This window comes from Neovison vison, chromosome 10, assembly GCF_020171115.1.
Source record: "Neovison vison isolate M4711 chromosome 10, ASM_NN_V1, whole genome shotgun sequence".
Taxonomy (NCBI): Eukaryota; Metazoa; Chordata; class Mammalia; order Carnivora; family Mustelidae; genus Neogale; species Neogale vison.
The window spans coordinates 49,306,294-49,327,173 of NC_058100.1; the positions used below are offsets into that span (position 1 = coordinate 49,306,294).

General features: G+C 45.1%; 1 protein-coding gene across 3 annotated transcripts; it reads right to left on the minus strand.

Annotated features, from left to right (window-relative positions):
• Window positions 1–324: 324 nt before the first annotated feature.
• On the minus strand, window positions 325–20,743 carry RNASEL (ribonuclease L). Of its 3 annotated transcripts, none has more exons than XM_044267248.1 (7): window positions 20,673–20,743; window positions 15,972–17,615; window positions 8,633–8,718; window positions 7,231–7,436; window positions 5,883–6,015; window positions 2,761–2,897; window positions 325–2,094 (listed from the first exon to the last, which is right to left on the minus strand). In XM_044267248.1, the coding sequence occupies exons 2-7, from the start codon at window positions 17,443–17,445 to the stop codon at window positions 1,950–1,952; spliced, it is 2,181 nt and encodes a 726-aa protein (XP_044123183.1). In that variant the 5' UTR covers window positions 17,446–17,615; window positions 20,673–20,743; the 3' UTR covers window positions 325–1,949. The 3 variants fall into 3 exon arrangements, with proteins under 3 accessions (XP_044123183.1, XP_044123184.1, XP_044123185.1); XM_044267249.1 differs by having other exon boundaries at window positions 15,972–17,612; window positions 20,673–20,733; XM_044267250.1 differs by lacking the exons at window positions 325–2,094; window positions 2,761–2,897; window positions 5,883–6,015 and adding an exon at window positions 6,511–6,999.
• Between the last annotated feature and the right edge of the window lie 137 nt (window positions 20,744–20,880).

Below are 20,880 nucleotides of genomic sequence, written 5' to 3' on the forward strand. Positions count from 1 at the left end.
TCCTAGCTATGTATTAGAGTAAATCAACAGGTCTCTATCCTTACTTGCAAAACGAGGATAACAGGACCTACCCCTCAGGATTGTTTTGAAAACTAAAAGAGAAAATATGTGGGTGTAATTTATAAATTATCAAGCACCATTAAAATGTAAGGTAGCATTATTATTCATGTATGAAGATGGCTCATTCATTTTTCTTTTTTCTTTTTTTTTTTTTAAAGATTTTATTCATTTTATTTGACAGAGAGATCACAAGCAGGCAGAGAGGCAGGCAGAGAGAGAGAGGAGGAAGCAGGCTCCCTGCTGAGCAGAGAGCCCGATGCGGGACTCGATCCCAGGACCCTGGGATCATGACCTGAGCCGAAGGCAGCGGCTTAACCCACTGAGCCACCCAGGCGCTCATTCATTTTTCAATGAATATGTATGTGGCAGACTTTTAGCTAGGCATTAATGATACAAATAAATTATAGATATCTGTCTCATTTTCTATATCTATATATCTATATTGCTATCTATATATTGATATTGATATTGATATATATTGATATCTATATATCTATCTATATATTGATACTGATATTGATATATATCTGCTATATGGGCCCTTAAGATCTTACATTGCTGTAGGGAAGAAGCATGCGAAGGTGGAGAGAAGCATGCTCTGGTGTGGCTATGGGTGCTAGGGAGCCAGAGAGAGCCCCCGGACTGGGGTGTGGAAAGTGAGGGTGTTCAGGAGACTTCTTGGGAGGTGACACTGAAATTGTTTCACTACAAATTCAGAAGCAAGAAAACAAATGCAAGTCACTCCTCTGTGAGGTGGTCCACATAATCCATGGTCCTGGGCCCCAAGTCAGTTCAAAGGTGTCCCAGTCCCTTAAGGCAGAGTTTCTCAGTCTTGGCACCACTGATATTTTAGGCTGGATAATTCCATGCTATGGGGGGCTATCCTGCGCATCATAGAATATTTGGCATTATCCCTGACCTCCACCTACCAGATGCCAGTATCACCCCCTTATCTCTCAGATTTGAAACCAAAAGCATCCCCGGACACTGCCAAATGGCCCCTCAGGGGCAAAACTGCCCCCAGTTGAGGGGCAGTTAAGAACTACTGCCATAAGGTCATGGAAAACCAGTGTAGGTGGTTCTAGAAGGAATGCAGTTCATACAATCAGGTCCTAGGCTTATTCTCGGTGATCAACAAAGAGTGAATGAATGAATAAGTGGACTCAGTGAATGAATGAGCTTCCTGGAAACCCCTTGACATATTCCCTTTGGGATCCATCCAAAAGATCCCTGGGCTAGTAATTAAGTTCAAAAGTACCCACATGAAAGATAACAATAACACGACGTGCGTTTATATAGTGCTCTGTGCACGTTGTATGATCTTGGGCAAGTAGGTCCAATTCTCGGAGTCTCAGGTCTGCCAGTTCTTGTGGGCTTTTTGGTTTTTTGGTTTTTTTTTTTAATTTTATTTTTTAAGTAATCTCCACACCCAACATGGGGCTCAAACTCACAACCCCAAGACCAAGAGTCGCATGCTCTACCGACTGAGCCAGCCAGGTGCCCCAGGTGTGTTAGTTCTTTAGTGGAGATGACAAACCCTAGCTTCCAAGGTCATTGGGAGAACCGAAGGAGATAATCCAGCCCTAGAGGTCTAGGCACTGGTTCCTTTGGTGCCATTGACAAAAGAAGTCTTAGCGGGGTACCCCACCCCCCAGCTCCTGCCAGTAAGCTTTAGCTGTGAGAAGGTCCCGGAGGGTAGTTTGAGTGTATTCTTGTCTAGTCATAAGCATGTGGGGAATACTGAACACTGCGCCAGGACCTGTCACATCCTCACCAGCAATCAGGTTAATTAGGAGGCCCAGAGAATTGTGACGTGCCCAGGATCACACAGCTAAATAAGGGCCTCCCTGAAGTCGAAAGCCTCAGCCACCACTTGGGGCTGACCTGCATCACGCCAGTGCTTTTTCGGATTGTGAGTTTTGGGGGAAATGCTTTCTGTATTCCGTGTTCTGTAGTTTTTTATAGACATACATGACCAGATCGGGAAATCTCTTTTGCAAATACTGGAAAGGTTCTCCAATTCTTGACTTCATGCTGAAATGAAACATAAATGTATTCACATGATTGCCCCCCAGATCGTCTTCCCCCTTTATAGCATCTGGGCCTGGAGATTTCTTTGCTCCCTCCATTTCTAGAGCAGAGCAAGTAAGGATTTTGGAATCCGACAGAACAAGATTCATGTCCTAACAACTCTTCAGCTAACTAGCAACTTAATTTTTGTGAACCCTAGTTTTATCATCCAGAACATGAAGATGATACAGTTCCACAATCTCTTACCTACAGTTCCAAAATCCAAAAGAGCCATAAAAACTGCAAGGTTTTTTTGTGAGTTTGCAGCTACCATTTTGGGTCGCAAAATCTGATTTCACTAACACGGGTCTACTTCTTAGATGTTTACATCACTACATTCACCTTACCCAGCTGCCCGGTCTCCAATATTGCTCCCCACAAGGGAGTTACCACCCTTCTGTTCAAGAGGGCTCAGCAAAAGCTAAGAAGGAAGAGGAGAGCTTGCTGGGCACGTCCATTCATTGTAAGACCCTTGTGTTGGCCCTTTTCCAAATAGGGGAAAGGAATTACTTTTCATTTCATCAAAATAAATTTTCTTCCTTCTAACAAATAGCAGATATCAATTTAGAATGGGATTTTTTAATCATCCTTGTGTCATATATGACTTCCAGGAACAGAAATAATACTCACTCTTTATTTTTGTCTTCATTAATATGTTCTCCCAAATTCCGGATGAACTTTAACAGATCACTCAGAGTGTTCTTATAAGCAGGCCTTTTTTTAGTTATATAAAAGTTATTCATTTTATGCATAACATATTTGTCAATCTAAAAAACAAAACATTACACAAAAATGTGGTAGCATCACAGAATAAATCCTCACGGGACGTTAATACAAAGAGGCAAATTGCAAATTTGGATATATGCCCAAATTACCACTAATAATGCAAATTAATAGAAAGAAACAAATGGAAGTAAATATCATACACCAAAATGCTATCCATAGTTCTGTCTGGATGAAGGATCGTAAGTAACTCTACATTCCAGTCTCTATTTTCCAAGCGAACTATTTTCCATGAGAAATTAAATGTATTCAAACATGGTTTAGGAATTCTTTGACTGCTATACTGAGAAATTTGTTCATCATACTACACAGTTTTTATCCTTGTGGCCACCTACCCGAGTTGGTAATTGGTTACGTTTCCCCTTTGAAGAGGATTCATTCAGACTAATCAAACCTGGCAGCCATTGCCAAAACGAGTGTCCTTGTTTTTGTTTGGCTTCGTTTTGAATTCTATTTCCAAAGGTGTCATGTTTCTCCCTGCCTCTAAGTGTCCCAGAGCAGCTTCTCTCAAGTCACTGCCTCTCTCTTTGTGCGTGCACCCGTGTCGATAGCTGTCATACTTAGAAAGCGTGTCTGTGTGGCAGGATGGAGCGGCCTGTGGAGAGGAGGCAGCAGCAAACACGGGAAAACTTGGCTTCTCCATGCAGTCGCAAAACTGACCAACCAACCATGAAAATGGGCAAGTCACAAAAAGCAACAGAAAATCAAAATCTCACAGGGGAGCTAAGAGACAAGACTTGAAGGCCTCAGAATTCAACGTAAGTCAGTGAAGCTTAGGGGAAAAAACTGATGAATTGGGAAAAGAAAGAATGGGTTTTCGATCCCGATTGTGCCAACCTCCACCTCTCCAGCCATGCCTACTTCAGGTCACACGTCTGAGTCTCCATGAGCTCAGCCGTGAAATGCTTTGGTGGACTTGATGGCATCACAGCTTCCTGCAGTGAGCAGCTTTAGCACAGGCCTCAGCAGCCAGACTGCCTGGCAGCAGATCCTGGGGCTGGTTCTGGACCTTTGGAAAAATGCTTTGTCTGTGCCTCCGTGGGCCCACCTCTGACATGAAGGTAATTAGCTCAAAGGCTGTTATAAGGATTAACTGTGGAAACTCTCAGAAAGTCCTGGGAACTATAACCACCATATAGTCAGCACCAGAGAATTGTCAGCTGTTATTGTTATCTGCTTCGGTTTCCAACATCTCTGTTCCTACAAGTTTACATTCCAGCTGAAGTTTTTCTTTAAAAAAAAAATTTTTATTTATTTATTTATTTATTTATTTGAAAGCGGGAGAGAGAGAAAGCAGGGGGAAGGGGCAGAGGGAGAGGGTGAAGCAGACTCTCCGCTGAGCAGGAAGCCCCCACATGGGGCTCAATCCCAGGACTCTGGGATCCGGAACTAAGCTGAAAGCAGATGCTTAACTGACTGAGCCACTTAGTCACCCCTTAGCTGAAGTTTTATAGACATTCATTAGCAGAGTTATGGCACTCTTACTCCATGCCAGGAATTCAGCAGTGGACAAGACAATGGACAGTCTCTTCCCTTGTAGAATTTAAAGGGGAGCAGGAAAGATGGACACCAAGGCAGCAATTAGGAGTATGATGTATCATCTAGAGGTAAGTGAGGGAAGGAAAGCAAAATGAGACCCAGAAACAAAGAGGTGTGGGAAAAGCCATCCTAGATCAGGCATAGGATAGAGCTGTGGGTCTCAGTCAAAGACCTGAGGATTATGGATTTTCCCATAGTGCTTTGCACAGTCTCTGAGCTCCCCAGCGTGCATCACACAGGCAGTGCTTCTGTGGGTCTCTTAGCCCCCCATGGACCATGCTGTACTCTGCTTCACATGCCCATGGGCTCGCGTAGGTTCAGCAAATAACTGGTACTTGATAGATGTCTGCTAAGTAATAATGAAAGTTCTGGGGGGCGCCTGGGTGACACAGTTGGTTAAGCATCCAACTCTTGGTTTTGGCTCAGGTCCTGATCTCAGAGATGTAGCCCTGCCTTGGGCTCCATGCTCAGCATAGAGTCTGCTTAAGATTCTCTCTTTCTCTCTCTCCCTCTCCCTCTCCCCCTCCTACCTCCCTGCTCTCGATCTCTCTCTCCCTCACACACACACACACACACACACATACACACTCTCTCTCTCTCTGAAAATAAATAAGTAAATCTTTAAAAAAAAAAAAAATGAGGGGCGCCTGGGTGGCTCAGTGGGTTGGAGCCTCTGCCTTTGGCTCAGGTCATGGTCCCAGGGTCCTGGGATCGAGCCCCGCATCAGGCTGTCTGCTCCGCGGGGAGCGTGCTCCCCCTGCCCCTCTCTCTGGGTGCCTCTCTGCTTGCTTGTGATCTCTGTCTGTCAAGTAAATAAATAAATAAATTTTTTTTTAAAAAAATGAAAGTTCTGATAGCACTGACTAGATCGAGACGATGACTTATTTTTTATGTTTTACTATATTTAGTTCATTAGATGGACCCTTTCCTGAAAAGGAGGAATTTGAAAGATCCTCTTTTCTTCATGGTGTGAAGGCAGAAGGGAGGTGTGTGCAGCTGCTCAGAACTGGGTTGTAAATAGCAGCGGCCGCCAGGCTCTCCCTGGATGAGGAGCCTCATGGTGGGGCAGCTCCTCAGGGATAACCTCATTTAATCAGCCACTCTTGTCCCAACGGTAATAGGATCATTAGCCAGGCCTCTCTCAGAACCAGGGCTGGAGGGAAAGAGCCCTAAGAAAGGAAAAAGTCTCCTGGCCTGGGATAAGGGAATCCTAAGGAGGAGTCTAGGTGAGAGTCTGTCAGGAAGGCCTGGCCTCTGACCCAACAGGGCAGAGGGGGACTGGGCTGGAGAGGAAGGCAGGGAACTCCCCTTTTCCACGCCTTGGTTGAACCAGGCCTACAATATAAAAAAAAAGTTAGAAAAACTAACATAACACATTACATAGATACTTATTCCTGGAATAATTTCCAGACCATAGGAACGGTTCATACCTCATAAGTCCACCTGGCAAAACTTCTGGAACATTCAGATTTTTCAGGTTGCAGGAGTTGGACAATCTCGCTGTTAACGGCACCCTTTTTAATGTCAGATTCATTTCCCACATCTCTCAGGGTCCTATAGCGGCTGAGGATAACAGAATTATCATGGTCATTCCGTTCTGCCCTCTCTTTTCAGAAAGAAAACATTACATTTTGGTGTTTTTTTGTTTTTTTGTTTTTTTGTTTTTAGATTTTTATTTATTTATTTGACAGAGAGAGATTAGGTAGTAAAACCATTCTTTAAAAATTCTTGGGCGCCTGGGTGGCTCAGTGGGTTACGCCGCTGCCTTCGGCTCAGGTCATGATCTCAGTGTCCTGGGATCGAGTCCCGCATCGGGCTCTCTGCTTGGCAGGGAGCCTGCTTCCCCCTCTCTCTCTCTGCCTGCCTCTCTGCTTACTTGTGATCTCTCTCTGTCAAATAAACACATAAAATCTTTAAAAAAAAAAAAAAAGTTTAAAAAAAATTCTCTAAAAATTCTGCATGATGGGAGAGGCAGGCGGGCATATTTCTCCCTCTTTCTCTCTCTCCCTCTCTTCTTCTCTTCTTCAGAAAACAAAACCAGAATTCAGAGAGGTTAAGTCTCTGTTCCAAAGATACACAGCTAGGAAAGGCCAAGTTGAGAGGAGAGCCTGGGTCTGTTGACTCCCAGCCTGACTCCTTCCCGTACCAACCTACCACTACGGTTAATACTAGGTGTTAAATTGTCTGGCCGCAGATTAAATACTATTCTAGGTGTATCTGTGAGCTGTTTCCAGATAAGACTCGCATCTGAACTGCTGAACTCAGTAAGGCAGATCACCATCCCCAATGTGAATGGGCCTCATCCAACCCACAAAAGATGGAATTGACCCCTGCTTATCTGATTTCTTCATCTGGGCCATTAGTCTTCTCCTGGCCTCAGTCCTTCCAGCTCTCAGGCCTTCAGACTCTTCCTGGAACCCACATTCAGTGCCCCTGACCCTCAGGCCTTTGGATTTGGACTCAGTTACACTGTGGGCTCTCCTGGGTCTCCAGCTTACAGAGGCAGATGGTGAGAATTCTCAGCCTTCATACTGCATGAGCTATTTCCTTATTTAAAAAAAAAAAAATATATATATATATATAGGCACCTGAGACAGCACCCCACATCAGGCTCACTCCTCAGCACAGCATCTACTTATGACTTTCTAAATAAATAAAATATTTTTAAATAAATCTATATTTATATTTATCATTTGGATATAGATAGATATCATGACTCATACACTCACTGTCTCCCTTCTGGAGGAGGCCTGGAATATGCAATAAACTTTTACGTACTTCTCCCAACTCCAAAAGAAGGGATGACCCAGCAGGCCGTTCAGGTGCCCCTGCACGTTGTCTCCTGCATTAAACAGGCAACGAATGAGGTCCCGAGTTTCTTCATCTGGAGAAAGTCGAATCACCTCTTCATTGCTTTTCGTCTTCAGTGTCTCAAAAGGGAGTTCTCCCTTCCTTACCACATACAGGACCAGCCATCCGAGGGCCTGCAGGAAAGCCACAAATCAAGTCAAAGTTATCTGTAAATCATCACTTTGTATGGAGGTGTGATGCAGGTTGTGACCAAACGGAAAGTGAGAGAAATCTCGAGGAGTCCACAGGCTTGGTAGGGAGAGAAGACACAGGTTCAGCATGGAGAACCCTTCAAGACAGTATATAGTCCCCATGGTTTAGGATTATAAGGAGCAAAAGATAATCCTAGGTCAGAGTGGTCAGGGAAAACTGCTTAGAGGAAGAGGAATTTGAGCTGGACCTTAAAGTCTGGATCAAATGTCAATAAACAGAGGAGAGGAAAACTGTTTTCAACAAGGGAAACGCCAGGACTCTGGCTGGAAACTGGGACTTTGGGTTGGGACTATGCCAAGTGGCAGAAAAAGGAGCCAGTCTAGGTCCATGGGACAGGATGACAGCCCCAAGAGTTAGGCCGTGACAGGGAAAAAAGGCCAAGGAGGGGGCCAGCATAGGCACTTCCTATAGCAGAAAAACACTACTCAAGGAAGGAGCTAAAATCCTTTTAGCAGCAAGGGCCAGAGGTGGCTGGAGAGCTCTTGCCCCAGGGTTGAACGTTCTGCGTCCTGGAGAAGCCCCCAGGACCGAGTTGCCTGGACAGTGTCAGAGTCAATCCGGGAGCTTTGGTCCCCAGGGGTCAGGCTCTGTTTCTGCTGTCTCCTCCCAGGAAAAACAGCTATTTCAGGCTCTTCACCTCTGTGGCCAAGATTAGTCTCTTTCAAGCAGGGGATCAATCCCATCCCTCCCATGGGTTTCAGAAGGCCTTCATATCTGGTCCTCCTAGGAGTTCAGCATACAAATTCAAAGGAGTGGGGAGGAAAAATCCCATTTGCTTTGTCTTCAGGCAGGAAATACCTCCTGCAGGAACTCTGGAGGTCATCTGGACATATCTCCTGGAGGTAATTTTAGAAGCGGTGTGGCATGCTCAATCATTTACTATCTCCCGGTAGAGGAAGAGAGGGAACCAAATAGATACAGAAAGGAGCCTCTGCAGGCCAGAGAGATGCCATTGTCTGCAAGGGCATGGAGGCAGTGAGCCCTGAGGGAACGCCTTGAAAGTCAGTTAGAAGAGTTAAAATAGAAATGATGTCTAATTGACCATAGGAAACAAGGGAAGGAACGAAACAAATAAGGAAGCAGAGAGATGGGAAAGTAAACCAATTGTAGAAATTACCTGTAGATCTCTCTTGATTTCCTGCGGCTCTCCAGCCCACTTGATGCTTTCATCAAAATCTGCCAGGCAAATAGCATTCTTGGAATCTAAGGGACAGTTTGTCGAGATGCCATGAATATCCTCTCTCTTCACCTTGTAATTAACTTAAATAAATATGTACCACGATGCGCTATCCTCTCTGAATAAGGCAATAATAAAGCTTATATCTGCATGGCTGTTTACGCCTCGGAAGAGTCATGTACGCTGTGTCATTTGACCTGTTAGGTATCTGCCAAGGGCAGGATTTAAATTTCTTTTTTTTCTAGACCTGGGGGTGGGGAAGGTTGAGGATAAATTTAACCCATTCCCCGTTCGGGCAGTTCCTGGGGGCAGTGAGCACAGATTTATAAGGGAACTGCTGGCAGGAGATATGGCTGACTTCCTGAAGCTAAGTAACAACTAACCAACGAGACTCCAAATCCAAGAGCAGCTCGCCACAGCCCCCCACTCAGTCAAGCCCACCAACCACAGCCCCTGGGACACTGTCATCAGTTACCACGGATTAACCATGTGCTTGAAATGAGCCACTGCTTATTAGCCCTCTTCAGAATTGTTCTCCCTTGAAGGAAGACGCTGAGTCCTCCAGAAGAAGGATGCATGGATGGGCGAGGTCGGGAACGAGACGAGAGGAGAGCAAGTCAGCGATCTGTCCTTGAAGGAGGGGCTCCTGCTTCTGGCTTGAAGGTGTCTAAGAAAGCTGCTGGGTAACTCTGGGCGGTAGGGTTGGCAGCACAATTGTGTGCTTCTCCAACCCCTTTGGTTCTGAACTTAGATATCAAGATTGGGTGGAAACTCAGTCTAGCAAAAACAAACCCATTAAATTATTCAACAAGGGTCCAGAGAGGGGGAAGAATGACAGTGAAGGAGGAGAACACAGCACAGACCCTTTGGAGTTCTGAGTCTCTCAGCAAGGAGACAAATGGCAAGTGAATGTAAAATTACTTGCAACTTTATTTTTTTTTAAAGATTTATTTATTGACTTCCGAAAGAGAGAGAGCAAGGAGGAAGAGGGCAGAGAGAGGCAAGCAGACTCTGCATGAGAAGCATAGAGCCCCCATGTAAGGCTCGATCCCAGGACGAGGATCATCACCTGAGCCAAAGGCAAACCCTTAACTGGCAGAGCCACCCAGGTACCCCAATTGCAACTTTAAAAATGCTAGCCAAGGCGCCTGGGTGGCTCAGTGGGTTAAAGACTCTGCCTTCAGCTCAGGTCATGATCCCAGGTCCTGGATCGAGACCCGCATCAGGCTCTCTGCTCAGTGGGGAACCTGTTTCTTACTCTATCTCTCTCTGCCTGCTTCTCTGCCTACTTGTGATCTCTGTCTGTCAAATAAATAAATAAAATATTTTTAATAAATAAATAAATAAATAATAAAAATGCTAGCCAAAAGTGCAGAATGCTCGGAACTGTATAACAAGAGCCACATGGCTATGTGTGGGAGAGAAGTTTCCTTAAGGAATGATGCTCGGACAGAGATCAGTAGAATTCACATGGATGAGTGGAACAGGGAAGAGAGAATTCTAGATAGCATTTCCCAAGGCAGAAAGGAACCTGAGGAATTCCACTCTGACAGGAAGGAGGCCCAAGAGCCTGGAGAGGAGGGATGAAGTTGGAAGTAGCCTGCAATGAGGTTCAAGGGGTAGAGGGGGCACCTGGGAAGCCTGGGACTGGTTTCAGCTACTGGAACTGATAAACCTTCACTGTTTAAGCCACTTTGAGTTCTCTTACTTAAATTTCAAGTGTCTAATGGAACACTGCACATCTCTTCTAACACTTAATTTTTTTAACAAGCCCCAGGTTTGTTTGTCTTTTTAATTTTTAGATTCAATCGACAGAGTGCTATAAAAATTTTTAACTCTTACACTTAGTTTCTGCACTTACAGAATCACAGACAGCTAGGAGTTGATGGGCAGAGTTAGGATAAGATTTGCATATCCCATCCCGCTCTCAGTGAATCGAGAACCCCTTCCTCCTCAGTCCCACCCGAGGGATACCATCTAAAATGATATTTTCTCATCAAAAATGTTCATTAAAAAATGATTTTTATTTAGGGGCACCTGGGTGGCTCAGTGGTTTAAGCCTCTGCCTTCAGCTCGGGTCATGATCTCAGGGTCCTGGGATCGAGCCCCACGTCGGGCTCTCTGCTTAGCGGGGGGCCTGCTTCCCCCTCTCTCTCTGCCTGCCTCTCTGCCTACTTGTGATCTCTCTCTGTCTATCAAATAAATAAATAAAAATCTTTAAAAAAAATTAAAAATAAAAAATGATTTTTATTTAAAAAATTTTAAAATAACACATAATTAGGTTACTTAAACAATTTTTTAATTTGTTTGCTTATTCTGCACTGCTTATAAGTCACTGTTTTCTTCCAGGCTCTTTCTCTCCTTCCTTATGCGTATTCTCTAGCAGTTCTTTCATATATAGTCTGCAGGTAGAAAGTCTTCCTGGATCCTTAAATTTAAAAAAAAAAAATGTATTTCAACAAATGGTGCTTAGGAAAACTGGACAGCTACAGGCAAAAGAATGAAACTGGACCACTTTCTTACACCATACACAAAAATAAACTCAAAATGGATTAAAGACCTAAATGTGAGACCTAAAACCATAAACCCCCAGGGGGAAAAAAACAGGCAGTAATTCTTTTGACATTGGCCATAGGAACATTTTTCCAGATATGTCTCCTTAGGCAAGGAAACAAAAGCAAAACTGAACCAAAATAAAAAGCTTCTACACAACAAAGGAAACTATCAGCAAAACGACAAGACAGCCTACTGAATGGGAGAAGATATTTGTGAATGACATATCTGATAACAGGTTAATATAAAAAATGTATAAAGAACACATGCAACTCAACACCAAAACAAACAAACAAACAATTTGATTAAAAATGGGCAGAAGTCCTGAATAGACATTTTTCCAAAGAAGACATACAAACAGCCAACAGACACATGAAATAAGATTCTCGACACCATTCATCATCAGGGAAATGCAAATCAAAACCAGGAAGAGATATCACCTTACACTTGTCAGAAAGACTAGAATCAAAAAGACAAGAAATAGTAAGTGTTGGCAATAATGTGGAGAGAAAGGAACCTTTATGCACACTGTTGGTGGGAATGTAACTTGGTGCAGCCACTGTGGAAAACAGTATGGATGCTCCCCAAAGAGTTAAAAATAGAGCTACCCTATGATCCAGCCATCCCACCACTGGGTATCTACCCAAAGAAAACAAAACCACTAATTTATACGCACCCTTATGTGCTGCAGCATTATTTACAGTTACCAAGATGTGGAAGTATCCCAAGTGTGGATTAATAAATAAGTGGGTAAAAGAGATGTGGCATATATATATATATATATATATATATATATAGCTATTGCTCAGCCATCAAAAAATAAGATCTTCCCTTTTGTGATAACATGGATGGTCTTGAAGAGTATAATGCTAAGTGTAGTAAGTCGGTTAGAGAAAACCAAACACCACATAATTTCATTCATAATGTGGAATTTAAGCAATAAACAAACAAAGGGGGGAAAGGACAAACAAAAAACCAGACTTTTTTTTTTTGAAGATTTTATTTATTTATTTGACAGACAGAGATCACAAGTAGGCAGAGAGGCAGGCAGAGAGAGGAGGAAGCAGCCTCCCTGGGGAGCAGACAGCCTGATGTGGGGCTCAATCCCAAGACCCTGGGATCATGACCTCATGACCTAAGCCAAAGGCAGAGGCTTTAACTCACTGAGCCACCCAGGTGTCCCAAAAAACCAGACTTTTAAATACAGAGAACAAACGGGTGGTTTCCAGAGGGGAGGTCAGTGGGGGAATGGGAGAAGTAAAGGGAATTAAAGTACACTTTTCATGATGAACACTGGGCAGTGTATAGAATTGTTGATTCATTATACTGTATACCTGAAACTAATGTAACACTGCATGTTAAAAATATCAAAATATTATATTTATTTTGAATCATGTATGAACAATAATAATTTGATAGTTGTCTTAGTCAATTCTGGATCCTATAACAAATTACAGTAGATGGGTGTGGCTTAAACAACAGAAATTTATTTCACACAGCTCTGAACATTGGAAATCTGAACTCAGGGTGTCAACAGCATTGGCTTCATGGTGAGGGCCCTCATACTGGTGTATAGACAGCCATCTTCTTTGCTGTATCCTCATATGGTAAAAAGACAACTAGCTAGCTCTTTTTATAATGGCACTAATCCATCCAAAGCAATTTTGAGAAAGAACAAAACTGGAGGCATCACACTTCCTGATTTTAAACTACATTACAAAGACCTAGTAATCAAAATAGTACAGTACTGGTATAAAACCAGACACACAGATGAGTGAAACAGAATAAAGAGCCCAAAAAATAAACCCACCACACATATGCAGTCAACTAATATTTGACAAGGGAGCCAAGAATGCTCAATGTGGAGAAGAAAATCTCTTCAAATAATGATGTTGGATAAACTAGATAGTTACATGCAAAAGAATGAAAGTAGACCCCTATCTTATGCCACTCACAAAAACTAATTTGAAATGGATTAAAGACTTACATGTAAAACCTGAAACCATAAAACTCCTAGAAGAAAACATAGGGGAAAAGCACATTGATATTGTTCTTGGCAATGATATTTTAGATATGACACCAAAAGGACAAGCAACAAAGGCAAAAACAAACCAGTAAGACTACATCACACTAAAAGCTTCTGCACAGCAAAAGAAACCGTCAACAAAATGAAAAGACAATGTATAGAATGGGGGAAAAAATTATGAATCATGTATCTGATATGGAGAATAAATTCCTACTGTTTTAAACCACCATGTTTGTGATAATCTATTCCAGCAGCCATAGGAAACTAACATACTCAGTTAGCTTTGTTTCTTTGGGTCTAAGTTCTTCTTTTTCATGCACCCCTTTTATGGTTATCAGCACATCATAAATATCTTCAGTGATTTTTGACCGTAAGCCTTACTTTGCAGTTGAGAATCCCTGATGCCCTTTGAACTGCTTCTGTTAATGCCACCCAACACAGGGCAGAGATGGAGGCAGTTGTCAGAACTTCTGCTTTGCGTTTTGCTCAGTGAAACTTGGGAGGTAAGCAGGACGTGCCACTTAGTAGGATATTTTGGCAGAAATCTTGTGGATTTAACTGCTCTTTGTTTCTCTTGAGATCATCAACCTCTAGTGTCTCAAGTAGTAGCCCAGTCTGCAGACAGACAGGCTGGACACAGATGCTTGGTCTGTGGGGAATGCACAGGGTGTGATCTTCCTAGTTTTTACTGATGCAGCAACCTGCCTATTAGCTGGTCTTGTGTCCTCTCCTGCTTCTGGTTTCCATTACTCCTGAGTGGCATTTCTTTGCACTACTCCCACTTTCATGAGTAATATTTAGTTGTGGCATCCTGCATCTGTCCCGGGCTCCTGTGTCCTTCTCTCATCCCATCCTACCATGTTCAGTCTCTTTACAATTCCTCAAAGATTTTGTCCTGTAAAAGTTCTTTTGTTATTTTGACTCCAGCTAGGAATTCATTAAACAATCTTCTCCTGTCGTTTTAGGGATTTAATACAAGGAACAAATTGTGGTATGTTTAGGTTCACCACTTGGAGGCAGAAACATAATCAATTCTCAAGTCTCTATTGTTCAAGGTTAAGAATAGAAGAGGTGGGGGTGCCTGGGTGGCTCAGTGGGTTAAAGCCTCTGCCTTTGGCTCAGGTCATAAACCCAAGGTCCTGGAATCGAGCCCTGCATCGGGCTCTCTGCTCAGCGGGGAGCCTGCTTCCTCCTCTCTCTCTCTCTCTCTCTCTCTCTGCCTGCCTCTCTGCCTACTTGTGATCTCTGTCAAATAAATGAATAAAATCTTTAAAAAAAAAAAAAAAAGAACAGAAGACGTGGTATCAGAAATGCCAAAGAAGAGGTAGTGATATGTGGCTGTGAACTTGATATGTGAACATATGTGATTCTTTTGTATCAAGATGAGCGGTTAGAACTGAAAAGGACCCTGCCCTTGGCTGCATCTTGAGGACTCTGCCTCACTTTGTAAAGCTGCACATATTTCTGGCCTTTGTCAGTCTCCCCAGCAAAGTTGCTTAAAACCAGGAAGGAATGCCGCTAGCCCTTGTCCTCAAACTAAAAGCCAGATTCCAGTTGTATTCTGATGTCCACATACTTCTTTCCAGGTCTCATCCAGGACCTTAATTAAATACTGTTCTCTGCTCTCAATACCTGAACCCTCTTTTTGTCTTGTTCCCTTATACCTACCTTAAATCTCAGTGCATGCCTGTAGATTAGGTATTAGTTTCAGCTTAGCCCTCTGGGCAAGTACCTGGCCTTTGCTGAGTACCTAACCTACAACATACAGGTAACTTGTCTAACACACTGCACCTCATAGCGACCTTATGATAGACGTATGGTCCATCTTAGTGAGGAAACTAAGGCTCACAGAACTAAGTGACTTGTTGGAGGGTGCAAAGCTACAAAGCGGCAGGACTAGGCTGCAAGCCTCCCTACACGTGACCAGACTTTTTCTGCTGCACCCCATGGTGCAGCAAGCCAAGACTCTTCCGGCTGCACCACATGGCCTGGGACTGGACACTCAGCTCCGCTTCTTTCCGTTAATGTTGCTTTCATTGATTTTGGTTTTGGCTGAGGCCAGTGGGTGCTGACTCATCTGCCCCCTTGCTGTATCTTATCCTGGCACGCCCAATTTTGACCTTGGTTTTGCCATTAAATGTGCCTGTGTGGCTCAATTAGTTAAGCGTCTGCCTTCAGCTCCAGTCATAATCCCAGGGTCCTGGGATCGAGTCCCATGTTGGGCTCCGTGCTCAGTGGAGAGCCTGCTTCTCCCTTTGCCTGCTCTGCCTGCCACTTCCCCTGATTATGTGCCCTCTCTCACTCTCTGACAAATAAATAAAGAAAATCTTTAAAAAAAAAAAAAAAGATCACATTGGCTACCATCTTAGCTGAAGGAATACACCTTCAGGATTCTCTGATTTGCTGGCTACTTGAGGAACTAAAAATTCTGGAGCTGACTCCATCCAAGACATAACCTTCATACTTGTATTTGCCAAAGGAAATATGAAGTTAGCCTGGTATCATTGGCATCTGTGACCTCCATGTGGGGTAAGGTTCTACCTGGTAGCAGGAGAGACAGCACTATAATCCTGAATCCATTGTGTTAATACTCAAACTGAATGATCCACATTTACTCTACTCCTTTCCGACCTGTAATGAATCTCCTTTCTTTCTATAAATAAAGACCCCATGATTTCTAAGAGAAGACTGGGGACTCACCTATTAAGATGTTTTGTGGGCGTAGATCCTGGTGTGTGTATCCACACAGCTGATGGAGTTTCTCAACAGCGTTAAATACAGATGAGAGGACATTTCGGGCAAACACATCTTCCTCATTTTCCACAGCCTCCCCGCTACACATGGCGAAGTGTTCCTCCAGGGTCTGCTCACAGAGGGCAAGACACACATACAGACAGTCCTTGTAGCTCTCACTCCCATAGAATGTCACCAAGTCATTGTTTGCTCGGCTGCTCTGCAGACAGGAGACTTCCTGTTGTCCGCGTGTGCTGCCTTCAGAGAATCGCTTCACAGCTACTTCCTGCCCTTCATAGAACCCAAGGTAGATGCCCCCTTCAGAAGTGTCAGCGATTTTATATTCTTCATCAATAAAGATCTTGAGATTGCCAATCATAGGGCGGTATATTCTGCGGAGATGTTCCAAGGCCTCCCCCCAGCGTGAGCTCTGAGGCTTCCAGTCTTCCACAGGAGGGGGACCATCTTCTCTGGCCCCATGAGAGAGAAGCAGCTTTACAAGGGGAGCGTCATAATTGCGTCTCGCTATCATCACAAGATCCCCACAGTCTGTGCTGGCTTCTTTGTTGCATAAGAGTTGAGCAATTTTCTTCTGTTTGAGTTCGACAGCCAACAGAAGCGCTGTTTTGCCCTCTCGGTCTGTGTCATCAATCTCTATATGTTCTTGTTCCAGAAGCATCTGCACTAAACCCAAGTGTCCCCTTTCCACTGCCAGGATCAGGGGTGTCTTCCCTTTCTCTCCTCTCACATTGACATCAGCCCCGTGGTACAGCAGAAGGGAAATGATGTCCACCAAGTTTCCATTATCAGACTTCCTAAAGGCATAGATCAAAGCATTTCTGCCCATATTGTCACGGGCTTTGACATCTGCCCCCATCTCATCAAGGAGGATCTTCAAGATGTCTGCATGTCCATTCTCAGCAGCATCCATTAGAGCTGTGGCCCCTCCTTTTCTAAGCCTCTTCTGATTCTCCTTTGTCTTTCGACTCAAATTCACCTCTGCCCCATTCTCATACAGGAATTTTAAGGCTTCCTCCTCACCATGCACAGCAGCTTCCATGAAAGCTGTGAAGCCGTTAGCATCACACTCATTGACATCTGCTCCTTTAGAAAGGAAAAGTTTGAGCAGCTCCACATTTCCCACAATCCCAGCAATGATGAAGGGAGTGGCTCCATTCTTCTTCTTTAGACAAGGGTCTGCACCATAGTGAAGCAGAAGATTCACCATGTCCTCCCGGCAACATTGTACGGCGTTATGCAAAGCTGACCACCCCCATTCATCCTGGAAGTTGACCTCAGCCCCTCCTTCCAGCAATTGCTGGAGCAGCTCGATGTTTCCTTCTTTAACAGCTTTGAGTAACTGAATGCCATCCTCTGATGTCCTCTCAGTGCCAGAGGGTGTGGGACTCTCCTGAAGGCTGTTAGGGCTCTTGGTCTCCATGACGGTAATTACCACTGGCTACGATTCTGTGCCTTTTCTTTGAGAAAATGAAAACTTCTCTCCTTGGGACTTGATCAAAGAGACATGGAGTTCTTTGAACCATCAGGATAAATAGGGACTATCTGGCTGTGGACCAGCAATATGAGGAAGGAAATATTCTTGGAAGTCTTCTGACATTCCACCAGGAGATGAGCCATTTTGTAATTTTATAAAAGTGAGAAAGCATTTGAATCAGAAAAGTTACTTTTACTAGCGACTTCTTCAAAATACATCTACTGAATTATATAGAACTTTTTACTATAGAATATTGTGAACATATATAAATTAAAAGCAAGAAAATTATGACACTGTAGTCCCACCACCCAGAAATAGGCATTGTTAAGATTTCAGAGGATGCCTGGGTGGCTCAGTCAGTTAAGCGTCTACCTTTGGCTCAAGTCATGGTTTCAGAGTCCTGGGATTGAGTCTTGTGTTGGGGCTCCTTGCTCTGTGGGGAGCCTGCTTCTCCCTCTGCCCAAAGCTCCCCCTGCTTGTGCTCTGACAAATTAAAAAAAAAAAAACTTTTTTTTAGACTTTAGTATATTTCTTTATTTTTAAAGATTTTTAAAATTTATTTAAAGAGAGAGAGTGTGCAAGCAGGGGAGGAACAGAGGGAGAGGGAGGGGGAATCTCAAGTAGATTCTGCACTATGCATAGAGCCTGCCACAGGGCTCAGTCTCACAACCCTGAGATGATGACCTGAACCAGTATCTAGAGTTGGGTACCCAACCAACTGAACCACCCTATTTTAGTATATTTCTATAAATTTTTAAAAAATAGTTGAGATCGGGACGCCTGGGTGGCTCAGTAGGTTAAAGCCTCTGCCTTCAGCTTGGGTCATGATCCCAGGGTCCTGGGATCGACCCCCACATTGGGCTCTCTGCTCAGCGGGGAGCCTGCTTCCTCCGCTCTCTCTCTGCCTGCCTCTCCACCTACTTGTCCACCTAATCTCTGTCAACTAAATAAATAAATCTTTAAAAAAAATAGTTGAGATCATGTTATGTGAGGATACTGTATAAATATCCTGCTTTCTTCCATTTAATGCCATTGTATAAATAATTTCCTATTTATCACAAAGTCTTTGCAAACACTTTTAATGGCTCTGCAATATGCCATCGATCACTTGTTTCATTTCCCTATTACTGAACAGTTTTTAAAAACAATTTTTGAACAAGATTTTTAAAGTTAGGATTTTTTAACAATTCTAAATAATGTTGCAGTCAATTTCATGTTTTGAAGCTTGTTTTCTTATGCTAAATCTTATCGTAGATTTCTTATGATAGATTTCCAAGAACTGAATGACTGGTCAAAGTGTAACACGCCAACAGGTATGAAGTGTTAATTGACTTCGAGCTTATCCGCTCTTTGCTTGCCGACCTAAGTTCCCTGACCTGTAGCAGAACTAATGTACTTTCCTTGAGATTTGCAGACCACTGGCCTTGAGGAGTGAAGGACCAGAATTTCCCAGAAGATAAGTCCTGACTACATCCCGGAACAGCTGCCAGAGACGCCGGACCGCCTGTTTAGGGTTATACTGACAGGACTGACCGGCCACCTGCCACTCCTGCTCACAGCTTCGACCCACCCCTACCATCTTTCCCATCCCTTGCCCTCTAAAGCCCTCCTGCTTCCCCTAGGATGGGGAGGATGGCTTTTTTTTTTTTTTTTAATAAGATTTTATTTATTTGGCAGAGAGAAAGAGACAGAGATCACAAGAAGGCAAAAAGACAGTCAGAGAGAGAGGGGGAAGGAAGCAGGCTCCCCGCTGGGCAGAGAACCCGATGCGGGGCTCAATCCCAGGACCCTGGGATCATGACCCCAGCGGAAGGCTTCTTGCCTTCCACTGAGCCACCCAGGTGCCCCAAGAGGATGGCCTTTGAGACATGAGTCTGCCATCTTCCCAGGCTGCCACTATCCTGAATAAAGCAGCCTTTCCTTTCCCACCATCACCAGCCTCTCCGGTACAGATTCGTGAGCAGCCAACAGCCAAACCTGAGTCTAGAACCCATTCTCTGTCCGGTAACAAAACAATACCATTGTTTCAAAAATGCTCAGGCTATGTTAATAAATACCTTCTATATTCACATACTCTCACTAGAAATAGATGGTCTCTTAAAAGAAAAAGTACCCTCATATATAGGGGGGAAATGTGTTTTGTGTCAGTTTGCATTTCTTACACCTATTTGCCTGTCTTAGAGCTCTCAGTGCGTGTGCCGGCTCCGGGCCTGTCTTCTTCAGGCAGGTGCGCTTCTTTTCAAAGTAGTAGAGAGAACTGGAAAGAGCTTAGACTCCAAACTCCCAAGACTGAAGTCTGAACCCCTGCCCATTTAACTTCAGACCGTTCCTTCCTCACTGTGTCGCATTAGGTTATTCTCAATTTTCCGCTCCCTCGTGCTGTAACGTATGGCGAAAATGAGGCATTCGATAAATGATGGACTGAATCACGTCCCTTCGGGAAACACAAAATGCAGCGATTCCGACTCTCGCCCTCCGAGCGCGCACACACCCTGCCCACACGGAGGGGCTGGTGGCGCGCAGTCCAGCCGCCCTCGGTCCCTTGTGGGCAACAGAGCGGCCGTTCAGCCATCGGCCAGCACCCACGCCCCGCTGCCCGCAGATGGCTACGACTCCACCGGCTCCGGAGCCCGGAAGCGCCCGCGTTCCTGCCACCCGGCCGCGGGGACAGTCGCCGAGCCCTCGCCGGCAGAGCCGGAGATCGAAGGTGCTGCAGAAGCGCCTTCACCCGGCCATGAAAACTTGGAGACGCCCGTTCGCGCCACCACAGGTGTGAGGCAGGCAGGAGGGAATCACCGAGCGGCGCAGGACAGGAAACCGCGAACCCCAGGCTTCCACCCCGCGCCCCGCGGGAGCGAGGAGACCCCGCCTCGAGGAAGGGGCCGCTTCCGGTTCCGTTTTCTCGCTTCCGCAGCGGGGTTTCCCGGAGGGGGGGGGGGCTGGTTGGGCGCCGCGGGGGCCGCGGCCGAACCCGGCACTCCCCGGGGTGCTCCGTCCGTGAAGCGTCTACCTGTGGCTCAAGTCATGGTTTCAGGGTCCTGGGGTCGAGGTTTGTGTCGCGGTCCTTGCTCGGTGGGGAGCCGCGCACCCGCTGCCCGCCCCGGAGCCCTGGGAATCCCTCCGAGGGAGCCACCTCGCCAGCCGCCCCGCTGCCCTCCCGGGGCCCCTCTTACCTCCTGAACTCGGACGCGCGGCCCTCGGCTCTTCCGCGGAGAGCCCTCGGTCGCCGAAGGCGGGGCCCGCAGGAGAGCACCTCCTCCGGCGGTGCCCGGCCCGCGGGGCGGGGCTGAGAGAGAGCGAGTGAGGAAGGAGCGGGGCGCATTTAACCCTTGGCGGGACGGCGGAGGGCCCAGCTGAGGGTCAGCCTCCCAGCCCATCGCC

Coding starts and splice junctions, on each gene's coding strand:
- RNASEL (XM_044267248.1), bottom strand. CDS start 17,445: ATGGAGACCAAGAGCCCTAACAGCCTTCAGGAGAGTCCCACACCCTCT. Junction 6,016..7,230: donor TTCTTTTGGAGTTGGGAGAA/GTACGTAAAAGT, acceptor TGTTATCCTCAG/CCGCTATAGGACCCTGAGAG. Junction 2,095..2,760: donor AATGAAGACAAAAATAAAGA/GTGAGTATTATT, acceptor GTTTCATTTCAG/CATGAAGTCAAGAATTGGAG.